Below are 11,755 nucleotides of genomic sequence, written 5' to 3'. Positions count from 1 at the left end.
GACGACCTCAGGTATTTGTTATAGTAACGGAAAACTGACTAACACATCCTCCGAATATTGGTCTTCTTCTGACATCGCTCCTCTTAAAATGTCTTCCATCCCTACGTAAGAAATTTAAGTGGCCTCTGTGTCCAGGCTCCTGACTTTTAGAATTTGCAAAAATTAAAAAAAAAATGTTCTGGGAGGCTTAAGTTTAGCATCAGGCAACCCTCCGGCATGCACGCTGTCCATCTCCCCTCCAGCCACCAGGGCCTTGTACTGGTCTCCTCTGCTGAAACTCCTCAGCACTGATCTCTCTGTCTCTCGTGTCAGCAATTCCAGCCTGTGATGGTTGGAACAGCAGGAATCTTAACCGTGGAGTTCATCAATCTGGGCAGGAATAGCCGTGATTCTAAATTCCGCTGCCGGGGAGACTCACTGCCTTGTCAGAAGTGCACGGCCATTAAGAAAGGTTCTAGAGTCAGCACTTTGAAAACTTGGGGGCTGTGGGCCCATCTACCCCTCCCTCACCCCAATCCCCTGGGCCTGCGCCCTCACTGATGAGAGTTATTAATAATTCAGGATTCATACAGGGCCAGCATGTGACCCAGGGAGGGACTCCGGAGCATGAATAAATGCTAAGTTGATCTGTCCCATTGTGGGGGCAGTGCTGTGTGTGGGGGGGTGCCTTGAAGCTTGGCAGATTGGAGTTCAAATGCCAGTCCTGTTAATTCCAGATCTGTGACCTTGGGCAAGACACTTAACCTCTCTGAGCCCAGTATCCTCATTTGTTAAATGAGACTAATTATAGCAGCCTTGAAATGTGGGGGAATCTGACATCACATTCTTCCTTACAAAAGAGCTACTTCTGAAGCACGTTGCATAGTAAAGGTCAAGATACCTGGGATTCCATCATTGGAGTCCTTTTGGGGTCAAAAGCACCTGGCTCCAACTCAACCAGACCTGTTGGGACATCGCGATGATCCTTAATTTACAGATGGGGAGTCTGAGGCTCAGAGAGAGAGGTGATTTGCCCAAGGACACACAGCTCAACACGAGATAGCTCAGGATCCTACAGAGACTGCTTATTTTTCTCCGTACTTTCATAGGAGGAAGAATAAGCTTTGAGTCAAGGTCTTGCTAAGTTGCTGAGGCTGGCCTTGAACTTGTAGTCCCCCTACCTCAGTCCCCCTCACCCCTCAGTTGCTGGGATTACAGGTGTGCACCACCACCCCTGGCTTCACTTTGCTCATATCACTTACAATGCATCTCGGAAATGGCTTCCCACTGGTGCACAAAGAACACATTCCCTTTTATGGCTGCATAGTACTCCATGACCCAGGTTTTACACACACACACACACACACACACACACACACCATTTCCACCTCATTCCTATGGAGAAAGCAAATCTGACTTCTGAAAACAGAAGCTCCCTGCCTCTTTCCTGGACTGTTCTTCCTCAAAGCCTCTGAGATCTGTCTGGCAGCTCAGTTGGGTGGAATCCTCCTTAGGTACAATGTACAAATCTTCTCTCCACCACATCCAGCTTTTGCTGTGTGTTCACTGACAGGCCCTACCCTCTCTGATCCTCTGTTGTTTCCTTTGTAAGATGTAAACCTGTGGTCTCCCACTCAAGGTGGGGAAGCCTGCTGTAGAGGATCCTGGATCCCTTTTGCCTCTGGAAGACCTGAGGCAGGGAAATTTGCTTATTCATTGGCTCATTCATTCATTGGATCAGTTATTTCCACTTTCCTTCTCTCATTAATTTACTTACTGATCTTTTCCCTCCCTCACCCAGTCTCATTCCTTGGGGCCTTATCCACTCATTCCCTCATTCATTCCTTTGCTTATTTACTCGATCCTTCCTGTGCTTCTTCCATTAATCATTCATTCATTCATCCATCATGTATCCTGCTTATTCGCTCATTCATTCATTTGCTTTTTCACTCAATCATTAATTCATCTGCTCATTCATTCATTCTCTTGTTTGCCCATTCACTCATTCATTCATTGTCTCCAATAATTAGTTGATTTGCTCATTCATTCATTCATCATGTGCTTGTGGACCCACTCACTCATTCATTCACTTATTTGCTCAGTCATTCATTCATTCATTCTTTCCAATCATTCATTCATTTGCTTCTTTACTCAATCATTAATTCATATGTGCTCACTCGTTCATTCATTCGGTTATTTGCCCATTCAGTCATTCATTCATTCTCTCCAATCTCACTCATTTCCTTTTCCACTCAATCATTAATTCATTCTGTTCATTCATTCATTCATTCGCTTGTTTACTCTTTCATTCATTCTTTCATTCTCTCCGATCATTCATTCATTCGCTCATTCATTCATTCATCATTTGCTTGTGGACTCATTTATTCATTCATTCATTCACGTATTTGCTTATTCTTCATTCATTCTCTCCAATCACTCATTCATTGGCTTTCCCAGTCAATCATTAATTCATCTGCTCATTTGTTCATTCATTTGCTTGTTTACTCTTTCACTCATTCATTCATTCCCCAATCATTCGTTCTCTCATTCATTTATTCATCATGTGCTTGTGGACCCACTCATTCATTCATTCACTTATTTGCTCAGTCACTCATTCATTTATATTCCCACTCAATCATTAATTCATCTGCTCATTTGTTCATTCACTCGCTTGTTTACTCTTTCATTCGTTCATTTCTCCAATCATTCGTTCTCTGATTCATTCATTCACCGGGTGTTTGTGGACCCACCCACCCACTCATTCATTCATTCATTCATTCATCCCTTCTCTCCTCCCTCCTTCCTTGTTCATTCCTTCCCTGACTTTCTCACCCCTCCAGCGGCGATCCGTTATCCGCAGGCGGGTCTCGGAGCGGGGGTGCGGGCGGCGGGGTGTCGGGGCTGCGCGCGCCGCGGCTCCTGCTGCGCGCCCCCCCTCCCCCCGCGCCGCCCCCGCGCCGCCCCCGCCCCGCCCCCCGCGCGGGGAAAGCGCGCGCTCCCGGGGAGCGTCGCTGCTCAGCCGCGGGCTCTGGCGCCGGAGCCGAGCGTCTGGCGGCCGCCCGGCTCCCCCGCGCTCGCGGCCGCCCATGCCCGGGGCCCGCGGCCGTCCCCAGCGCTGCGCTGCGCCGCCCGGGCCCGCGGGGGCGGGGTCGGGGCCGGGGCGCGGGCCGCGGGCGGGCTGGCGAGGCCGGGTCGGGCCGCAGGGCGGCGGCGGGGATGCGGGGCTGGCGGAGGAACCTCGCGCTCTGCCTGCAGCGGCTGCCGGACGAAGGTAGGACGCGGCGCCGGAGAGCGCGGGCGGCGGGGCGCGGACCGGGGGACGCTCGGGGACTGTCCCCGCGGCGGGCGAAGGACGCGATCGGGAGAAGGGCAGCGTCCCCGGAGGGGGACAGCTCCAGGGGTCACCGCAGGACACCCGGTGACCAGCGGAGCGTGGTCCCGGGAAGCCCGCGGGGGGACTCCCAGGGCGCGCGGAGGGGGGACCCCGGGCAGGGCCACCAGGGCAGAGGGTCCGAACCTCGAAGGCGACTCCCTGGACCGGTCCAGTTCCTGGAGCGAGCCTGGATCGGTGTCGCGGCCACGTGCCTCCTCCCGCCGCCCGCCTGGCCCCGGGCTCCGGAGGTGACAGCGCTCGCCGCAGGGGTCCCCTGGACCCCAGGCTGCCGTCCCCGCGCACCCAACTTTCCCGCGCGCTCCCGGCCGCAGCCTTGCGCAGACCCCCGAGTCCGCAGTTGCTCAAAGTTGCAAAGACGGTGGCGCCGGTGTCCTGGGCAGTTGGGGTGACTCGGCTGCACGGAGGCCCCCCTGTCCCCGCCTGTCCCTGCCGCAGCGCTGCGGCGCAGCCCCCTCTGCCCCGCCACCCCCACTCTGTACCTGTTGTCTCAACCGCCTGGACCCGAGGAAAGAGGAGGGACCCGCGGCCAGGTCCTGCCATCGCCGAGGAAAGTTTGGGTTTGGTCTAATGACGAGCTGCCAGTTGCCATTCGGGGCCCAGGAGAGGTGACCATGACATCTATCCACATCTTTGCGCACCATGAGGGGCATCCTGGGTGACAGCGACACTACACCCAGCGTGTCCAGGCGCCTCTGCCCTTAACCTTCACAACCACCCCTCCGGAGGGCGCTCTCATTCTTTCCGCGTTACAGGCGACCATGCTGCCTCAGAGAGGGAAAGCCCCTTTCCCAAGGTCACACAGCCTATAGGTGGCATAGTTTGGATGTGAACCTCAATCGACGGGACCCAGAGGCTTTTGGTAGTTCTCAGATCCCCCTCTGGTCTGCCCCGTCCCCAAGTTGGGTCTTTCTCCATCTGATGGGAAAGGGTCTATTTCCAGCCAGAGTGGGGGGCCCCCAAGGAGACTAGGAGAGCTGGTCCTGTCTCTCACCTCTGCCTCTTCTGAGGGCCCAGGAGCAGAGATGGCAGAGGGTTGGTGTCCCAGACCCCGGCAGGCTGGAGCTCTGGGTGGGAGCCCAGGGTGACCTTAGGGAAGAGGGAGATAGATAGCACTCTGGTCCAGGGGATGGAGCAGGGGTGACATGCTCCTACTCAGTGAAGCTGTCCCCAACCAGCAGAGAACATTAAAGAATTCTCAAGGAACCAGGCGCTGGCCACCAACCTGCAGTCTGACCGTGAGGCTTGCCTTCTGTCTCTGTCAAGACTGAAGACCTGTCCTTCCAGGGTCCAGGCAGGTGGGGGTGCGCCCGGGGTGTGTGCAAACCCGGGGTGGCATGTTTGCCATGCAGTGTGAGCTGTGCAGAGGCCTCCGAGTGACCCACGGGAGGCAGAGGGGTCTTAGGACACCAAGAGCGGCTTCCCCTGCCATCTCTCCAGAGGAGGCCACCTCTCCCTCAAGGCCAGAAAGGTCCTCAGCGTTTTTGAGTTTTTTCCTGGGAAAATCTTTGCTGGAATTGATCCTTGGGCTCAGCACTCAATCACGGTGGCTGGTGCAATCACCCGCGCCGGGAGGAAATTACTATTTTAAAAGAGACACAAATCTCTGGCTTTCTCTGGGCCACAGGGAAATGGGTTCCCGTGAGGCTGGGTCACAAAGAGAGGAGCAGAGAGAGGCAGAGACAGGGCCGGAGACCATCATCTCTTGGAGGGAAGCTTGTTCGACTTATTTGATTTGATTTTTATTATTTGGTGCTGGGGGTTGAGCCCAGGGCTGCTCAATCACGGACCCCTTTTTATTTTTGAGACAGGGTCTCCCTAATTGGCTTATAGCCTCGCTTAGTGGCCCAGGCTGGCCTCCACCTGGCGATCCTCCTGCCTCAGCCTCCCAAACCACTGGGATTATAGGCGTGCGCCATGGTGCCTGGCGGGAGGGATGTTTTAAGCAAAACCAGTTCCTCTGTGGACCACGTTGAGTCATTGGGGAAATAGAATGGGCTTGGAGATCAGATTGATGTCTTAGGCACCTCTGAGTGCCAACTGTGTGTGACCTTGGGGATGCCACTTAATTGTTGTTTTTTTTTTTTTTTAAGCTTTGGATGTGTGTGTGTGTGTGTGTGTGTGGGGGGGTAATCCATAAGATGGCAATGGCAGCCTTGCAGGTCATGATGGGTCTCAGCTAACATGTTACAGTGCAGGAACCAGCACATAGTAGATGCTCAAGAAATACTAATTCTGAGCCACGTGCGTTGGTGCATGCTGATAATCCCAGCGGCTCAGAAAGCTGAGACTTTAGGATCTCAAGTTCAAGGCCAGCCTCCTCCATTTAGTAAGGCCCTCAGCAACCTAGGGAGATAGATCCTGTCTTAAAATAAGATGTAAAAAAAAAGGGCTGGCGGTGTTGCTCAGTGGTTACACACCCCTGGGTTGAAAGAAAGAAAGAAAGAAAGAAAAGAAATCCTAATCCTGCTCTTCCTGATTTTTTAAAAATCTGCTCCCACTTCAGATGTGGGAAAATGATATGGTGCATTGGTCCCTGGAGAAGGAGGACCCAGGGCGGATTTCCAAGTTGTAAGGGGTCAGCGTATGAGGCTCTCCTTGGTTAGAGTTTTGGGGGAGTGAGTTTGGGCCACACAAGAACGTAGGGCGAGGCGTGGTGGAGGGACTGGGTCTCGAAGGGTCAGGGAAGGCCTCTCTGAAAGTGACTTTTGAGCTGAGAATAAAGAATGAGAAGTCCCAGCTGGGCGCGGTGATCCACCGCTGTCATCCCAGCAGTTTGGGAGGCTGAGGCAGGAGGATCCCAAGGTGGAGGCCAACCTCAGCAACTTAGAGAGACCCAACTTTAGGAGACCCTGTTTCTAAAATAAAATAAAATAAAAAGGGCTGGGGATGGGGCTCAGTGGTTAAGCGCCCCTGGGGAGAGAAAGAGAGAGAGAGAGAGAGAGAGAGAGAGAGAGAGAGAGACAGAGAGAGAGAGAGAGAGAGAGAGAGAGAGAGAGAGAGAGATCTAGCCAGGTTCAGAGCAGAAGGCAGGGGTGAGGATCAGCCCGTGGTCTGCAGGGGGTCATGTCAGGCAGTTTGACCTGTTGGAGCAGGAAAAAGAAGAGACGGTGGTCAAGGAGGAGAAATGAGAGGCTAGGGGAGATGATCCTCCAAGGTAAGATCCCCTGGGCCTTCACGGCTGGAGATGGTGGATTTCATTCTGGGAGACTTTGAAGAACTTCCCCCGAGGGCCTGGGCCGCCTCCAAAGCTGAGCCAGGTTTTGAGGGATGCCCATGGCGGCTGGGCCAGGCGGAGGCAGGACACAAGGGGGGAAGCGACAGAGGTGGGAAAGCCAAGGGACGGCCAGAGGGGGACCTCTAGGGGAGGAGCTGTCCAGGGTGCTGAAGGGCGCGCCCAGCCTGCTTGGACTCAGGGTCGCTCAGGAGCGCAGGGGTGTCTGTGCGCGCGCGTCCCTGCGGTCCCCAGCTAGCTGATGGGTCCCTGAGCCGGTTGCCTAGGAGACAACGGGGGGCGGGGAAGACGAGGGGGCGCGCTTTGATTGGCTCCCGGGCTCCTGCTGCTCATCTGTCTGTGGGAACCGCAGGCCCAGGTTCCAAATGGTCCCTGCGGGGATGCGGAGCGCAGGGACAGGAGGCTGGAGGTCCCGGGTCCCCCTGTGCGTGCGTGCGTGTGTGTGCACGCGCGCGCGTGTGGCTGCCCGTGCGTGCGCACGAACTTGAACAAAGGCGCGTCTGGAGCTCACGTGCTCCCTGCTGGGAAACATCTGTCACCGCCTGAAATCAGGTGGCCAAAGGGGGACCCACAGGCACCCAAGGAGCAGCAGCCAGGCTCCTCTGTGGGGTCTCCATCCCGGCCATGGCCACCCCGCGAGCTGATTGGAAAGGTCCCCTGGGGCCTCCAAACAGGCACCTGGAGCTGTGCGTGGCGGAAGTTGGTCCCCGTGACGTGGACCATGACGTCAGCGTTGCAGAAGGGCCCCCCACCCCCACCCCAGCCGAGAAGGGTGGTAGGAGCAAGGAAATCTGGGTTTTTTTTTTCCTCCCCCAACTCCCTTCTCCTTCTTCAAATAATAGTATCTCCTTTTCTTTTTTGTGCGTAAAAGGACAAGGAGCCTATGTTCCGATTTTATTTCAAAAGAACGGCAACCACAGAAACTCAGCAAAGTGTTTTCTTTGCAATTGATTTGCCTCTGCAGTAGCCCGGGTAGGCTTGGAAATTATTTTAAAATGTTTTTAAGCTGCCTGGTGGCACATGCGCACTTCAGCACTCTGGACAGCCCCCCCCCATGAGAATTTCCCAGCAGCTCAGGAGGAGGCTGAGGCAGGAGGATCGCAAGTTCAAAGCCAGCCTCAGCAACAACTGTCTAAACAGTCTCCACCCTGCTTCATTATTTATGGGAGGAGTCTCACACTCAAATACCTGCGGAGACACAAACGATGAGAGAAGGAGCCCCAGGACCTTTGCACTTGCTATCTCTTTTTCGCAATTGATCTTCCACTGCTTGGCTCCCTTAGATTTATGCAATTGTGTCCTCTGCAGAGAGGCCTTCCCTGACCATCCCATCGAGAATACCTGTCATTTAGCTCTGCAGCTTTCTTTCTTCCCAACCCTTTATACTGCCTGACTTGGTGACATACTTTATGTCCTTTTGATCCCTACTATATAAGTGCCACGAGAGCTACAATCCCCATCTATATGATTCTCTCCACTGTATCCCGGCTGGCTGACTAGCACATTGCCTGGTACGTAGTAGCTGCTCAATAAATCTGAGTGCACTAAAGGGGTGCACTGGGCTTGAGGGATAAAGTTGAACCAGAAGATGTAGGACTCATAGGCGCCTCGGCTCAACCTGTCAGATTTTCTTTCTTTTTTTTTTTCCCTAGAAGAACTCAGGAGCCAGCATATAGTAGGTGCTCACTAAATGAGCCATGAATAGAACAGAGAAGGGAAGGGTAGGAACCAGCCTTTTAATTTAAGTTAAGTTTTTTTGGTACGAGGGATTGAACCCAAAGGCACTTTACCACTGAGCCCCATCCCCAGCCCCTTTTATTTTTTTATTTCAAGTTGGTCTTAAACTGGTGATCTTCCTGCCTCAGCCTCCCAAGCCACCAGGAGGGCAGGTGTGCACTGCAGTGCCCAGCCGAACACAGATTTATTAAGATTTATTGAGCAGATTTATTGAGCAGCTACTACATTTTTCGAGCACCTGCTTTGAGCTGGACACGGGGCTGACTTTTCCACATCCTTCCTTTACTGTGGCTCCACGATGAGGCTGCTGAAACGACAGTCTGATCTCCCAGCTCGCAAAGGAGAAGTAAAATATAAATTAAAATATAGCTTTACAGGCTGGGGCTGGGGGCTCGGTGGTAGAGCACTTGCCTGGCATGTGTGAGGCACGGGGTTCGATTCTCAGCACCACGTATAGATAAATAAAATAAAGGTCCATCGACAACTAAAAAAAAATCTTTAAAAAATATAGCTTTACAGATTTCTTCAGCTCTGGCAACTCAGTGAGGCGCTCAGCAACTTAGCAAGACCTTGTCTCAAAATTAAAAAAAAAATAAAAAGGACTGAGGATGTGGCTCAGCGGTTAAGCACCCCTGGGTTCAGTCCTTGGTAAAAAAAAAAAGCACAAGTTTCAAAGACCTGCAAGAGACCACGTGGGACAGTATTTATGACGGTGCGTCACTGATAAAGAATAATATCCTGTGCACATAAAGATCTCCTGCAAATCAATAAGAAAAGATAAGCAATCTAAGAGGAATGGTGAGAGATGCGAGAAGAAAGTTATTACAAGGAGAAACTCAAATGGCCAAAACAGGATGACAGATGGAGAATCTCACCCTTTCAGGGGATCGTTCTGCGAATGCTAGGAATAATGCTCAGAGCGCCCGCGGCACAGTATCAGTTTTAGGAGGAAATTAAAAAAATTCGGGCGGGGGTGGCGGTGCATGCCTGTCAACAACCAGTGGCTCTCAGGAGACTGAGGCAGGAGAATCACGAGTTCAAAGCCAGCCTCAGCAACTCAGTGGGACCCTGTCTCTAAATAAAATACCAAAAAAAAAAGAGGGGGCTGGGGATGGGGCTCAGTGGTTAAGCACCCCAATGTTCCATCCCTGGTACAAAAAAAAATTTTTTTTGTAGCACCTCATCTTGGTTGTGACTTGGGAGAACCGGACGCGCATGTGCAGTGAGTGGGAAGTGAATTAGACAGCTACCTGTGGAGCTAGAAAGTGCTGTAGAGAGACACTCTTTGACCCCGCTGGTCCTTTCTGATGTCTATTCTAGGGAAACATCTAGCTAGGTGCTGGCAGCCAGTAGGGGGACCCGTGTGGGAGGGTAATTGATTTGGGAGTGAGAAATGAATTCTTCCCTGAAGACAGGGCGGGGCGCTGTATCTCACAGGGAGGCTAAATTAACAACGAGTCCCCTTCAGTGGGTGGGAAGGGACCCCAGGGGGTGGGGCCAGCAGGAAGGACCCTCCCTCCGAGCTCCTTTGGTCGGGCTCTCTCAGGCTCCAGGCGGGGAGGACAGTCTCCAAAGGAGAGAGGGTCGGCCCAGGGCCCCAGGGGAGGCCGGGGAGCCTGAGACCCAGGACGTTAGGCCCTGCTAACTGGGGAGCTGCTTTTGCTATATTTTCTGCTTCTCCTAAGTATAAACCAGGCTAAGCACAGACCTCCCTCTGCGCGTCTTGGGTTTTATGGTCATTGGCTATGGCAGCCGCAGAGGCCTCTGGGAACTCTGCCCTCTGGACCCCAGAGGCTCAGCTTGCCGGCCTCCTTAGTGGGGTGCAGAAGCCACACCCAGGCAGCCTTCTCCAGAGGATGATGGGAAAAAATAATTTTGGGGTGGTGCTGAGGATTGAACCCAGGGACACTTTACCACTGAGCTACATCCCCACCCTTTTTATTTTTCATTTTGAGACTGGGTCTTGCTAAGTGGCTGAGGCTGGCCTCCAACTTGTGATCCTCCTGCCTCAGCCTCCTGAGACTCTGGGATTAAGGTGTGTACCACCACACCTGGCCCCCAACGTCTTTTATGTTAATGAAGCGAAAAAGGTGATGCTTAGGGCTGGGTCCTAGGGAAAGGGATTAGGTTTACATAAGGTCATTAGAGTGGACCTCCATTATTGAACCCTGAGGCTTTGGGATGCAGGGACAGTAACCAGACACACACGCACGGACGCATGCTCTGTCTCTTGTCTTGGGATGCTCTGCAGCACCTCAGGAGTGGACCGTCCACTCTTCTCTTGGCCAAAATTCCATGGTCCTTCCTTTTCTGTTTCTGATTTTAAAAATCTTGTAAAATGCTCATTGAACATTTAAACTGTATTAATAATTAAACACAGCAACATAAATTAAAAAAAAAAAACAACATTGCAATGCCCCCCCCCCAGCACTGTTTGGTACACATTTCTCAGGCCTCTGACTATTGTTAAAAAAATAACAGTAACCACCAGGCGCGGTGGTGCATGTCTGTCATCCCAGCAGCTCAGGAGGCTGAGGCAGGAGGATCGCAAGGTGGAGGCCAGCCTCAGCAACTTAGTGAGACCCTAAGCAACTCAGCAAGACCCTGTCTCTCAAAAAAATATAAAAACGGGCTGAGGAAGTGGCTCAGGGCTTAAGCATCCCTGGGATGAATCCTTGGTACCAAAATTTTTTAAAATTTAAAAAGAACAGTAACTTTTTATACTAAGTGACTTTTTTTCTTAAGATTCAACATGAAATTGTTAAATGTGGACCATTTTGGTAATAAAAGGTAGAGATGAAGGAAAATACTACAATCATCCCATCCCCGGGGCTCTCTGGTATATTCCTCTCTAGTGTTTTGTTTTGTTATTGTTGTTATTATTATTGTTATTATTACTATTTTTATTGCCCTTACTACACATGTGGTTTTATGTTTTGCTTTCTCTCTGCTTGGCAATCCAGGGCCAGCACGTCCCTGGATTATCCAAAAAATCTTCCTGTTGCAGGGCTCCCCCTCTAGTGCCCATGCTGGGGATGGTTAATTACCGGCTCCCCTATAGCTGGACAGCAAGGTTGTTTCCCGCCTTTTGCTTCCGTACATAAGGCTTCCGTGTGACCCCGCTTCCCTGCAGCTGCCGTCAGCCTGCGTAGGCGTCCCCCCTGCAGATGTTATTTCTTACACTTGTCACTTTAATAGTCACATTATCTCTTGGAGTGTTGCTGTTCCTCCTGCTCCTCCTCCTCCCTCCCCCTCGGGAAAGGGATCTCCTACCACCCACCCAGGGATTGAGCCCAGGGGATGCTTAACCCCTGAGCCCTGTCCCCAGCCCCTTTTTATATTTTATTTAGAGACAGGGTCTCAGGGCCTCGCTAAGTGGCGGAGGCTGGCCTCCAACTTGCGATCCTCCTGCC

General features: G+C 52.4%; 1 protein-coding gene across 2 annotated transcripts in view; it reads left to right on the top strand.

The window, feature by feature from the left end:
• Positions 1-3,157: 3,157 nt before the first annotated feature.
• Positions 3,158-11,755, top strand: part of Grip2 (glutamate receptor interacting protein 2) — a 64,144-nt gene continuing 55,546 nt past the window's right edge. For both annotated transcript variants that reach the window (XM_058572936.1, XM_058572935.1), the window contains exon 1: positions 3,158-3,250. In XM_058572936.1, the coding sequence (XP_058428919.1) occupies positions 3,196-3,250 (55 nt within the window). In that variant the 5' untranslated portion in view covers positions 3,158-3,195. The remainder of the gene's footprint in view (positions 3,251-11,755) is intronic.

This window comes from Marmota monax, unplaced genomic scaffold (assembly GCF_021218885.2).
Source record: "Marmota monax isolate L192 unplaced genomic scaffold, Marmota_monax_Labrador192_F-V1.1 WCK01_AAM20220418_F8-fsc00028, whole genome shotgun sequence".
Lineage (NCBI taxonomy): Eukaryota > Metazoa > Chordata > Mammalia > Rodentia > Sciuridae > Marmota > Marmota monax.
The sequence above is the reverse complement of the archived record's forward strand: the minus strand, read 5'-3'. Positions and strand labels throughout refer to the sequence as shown.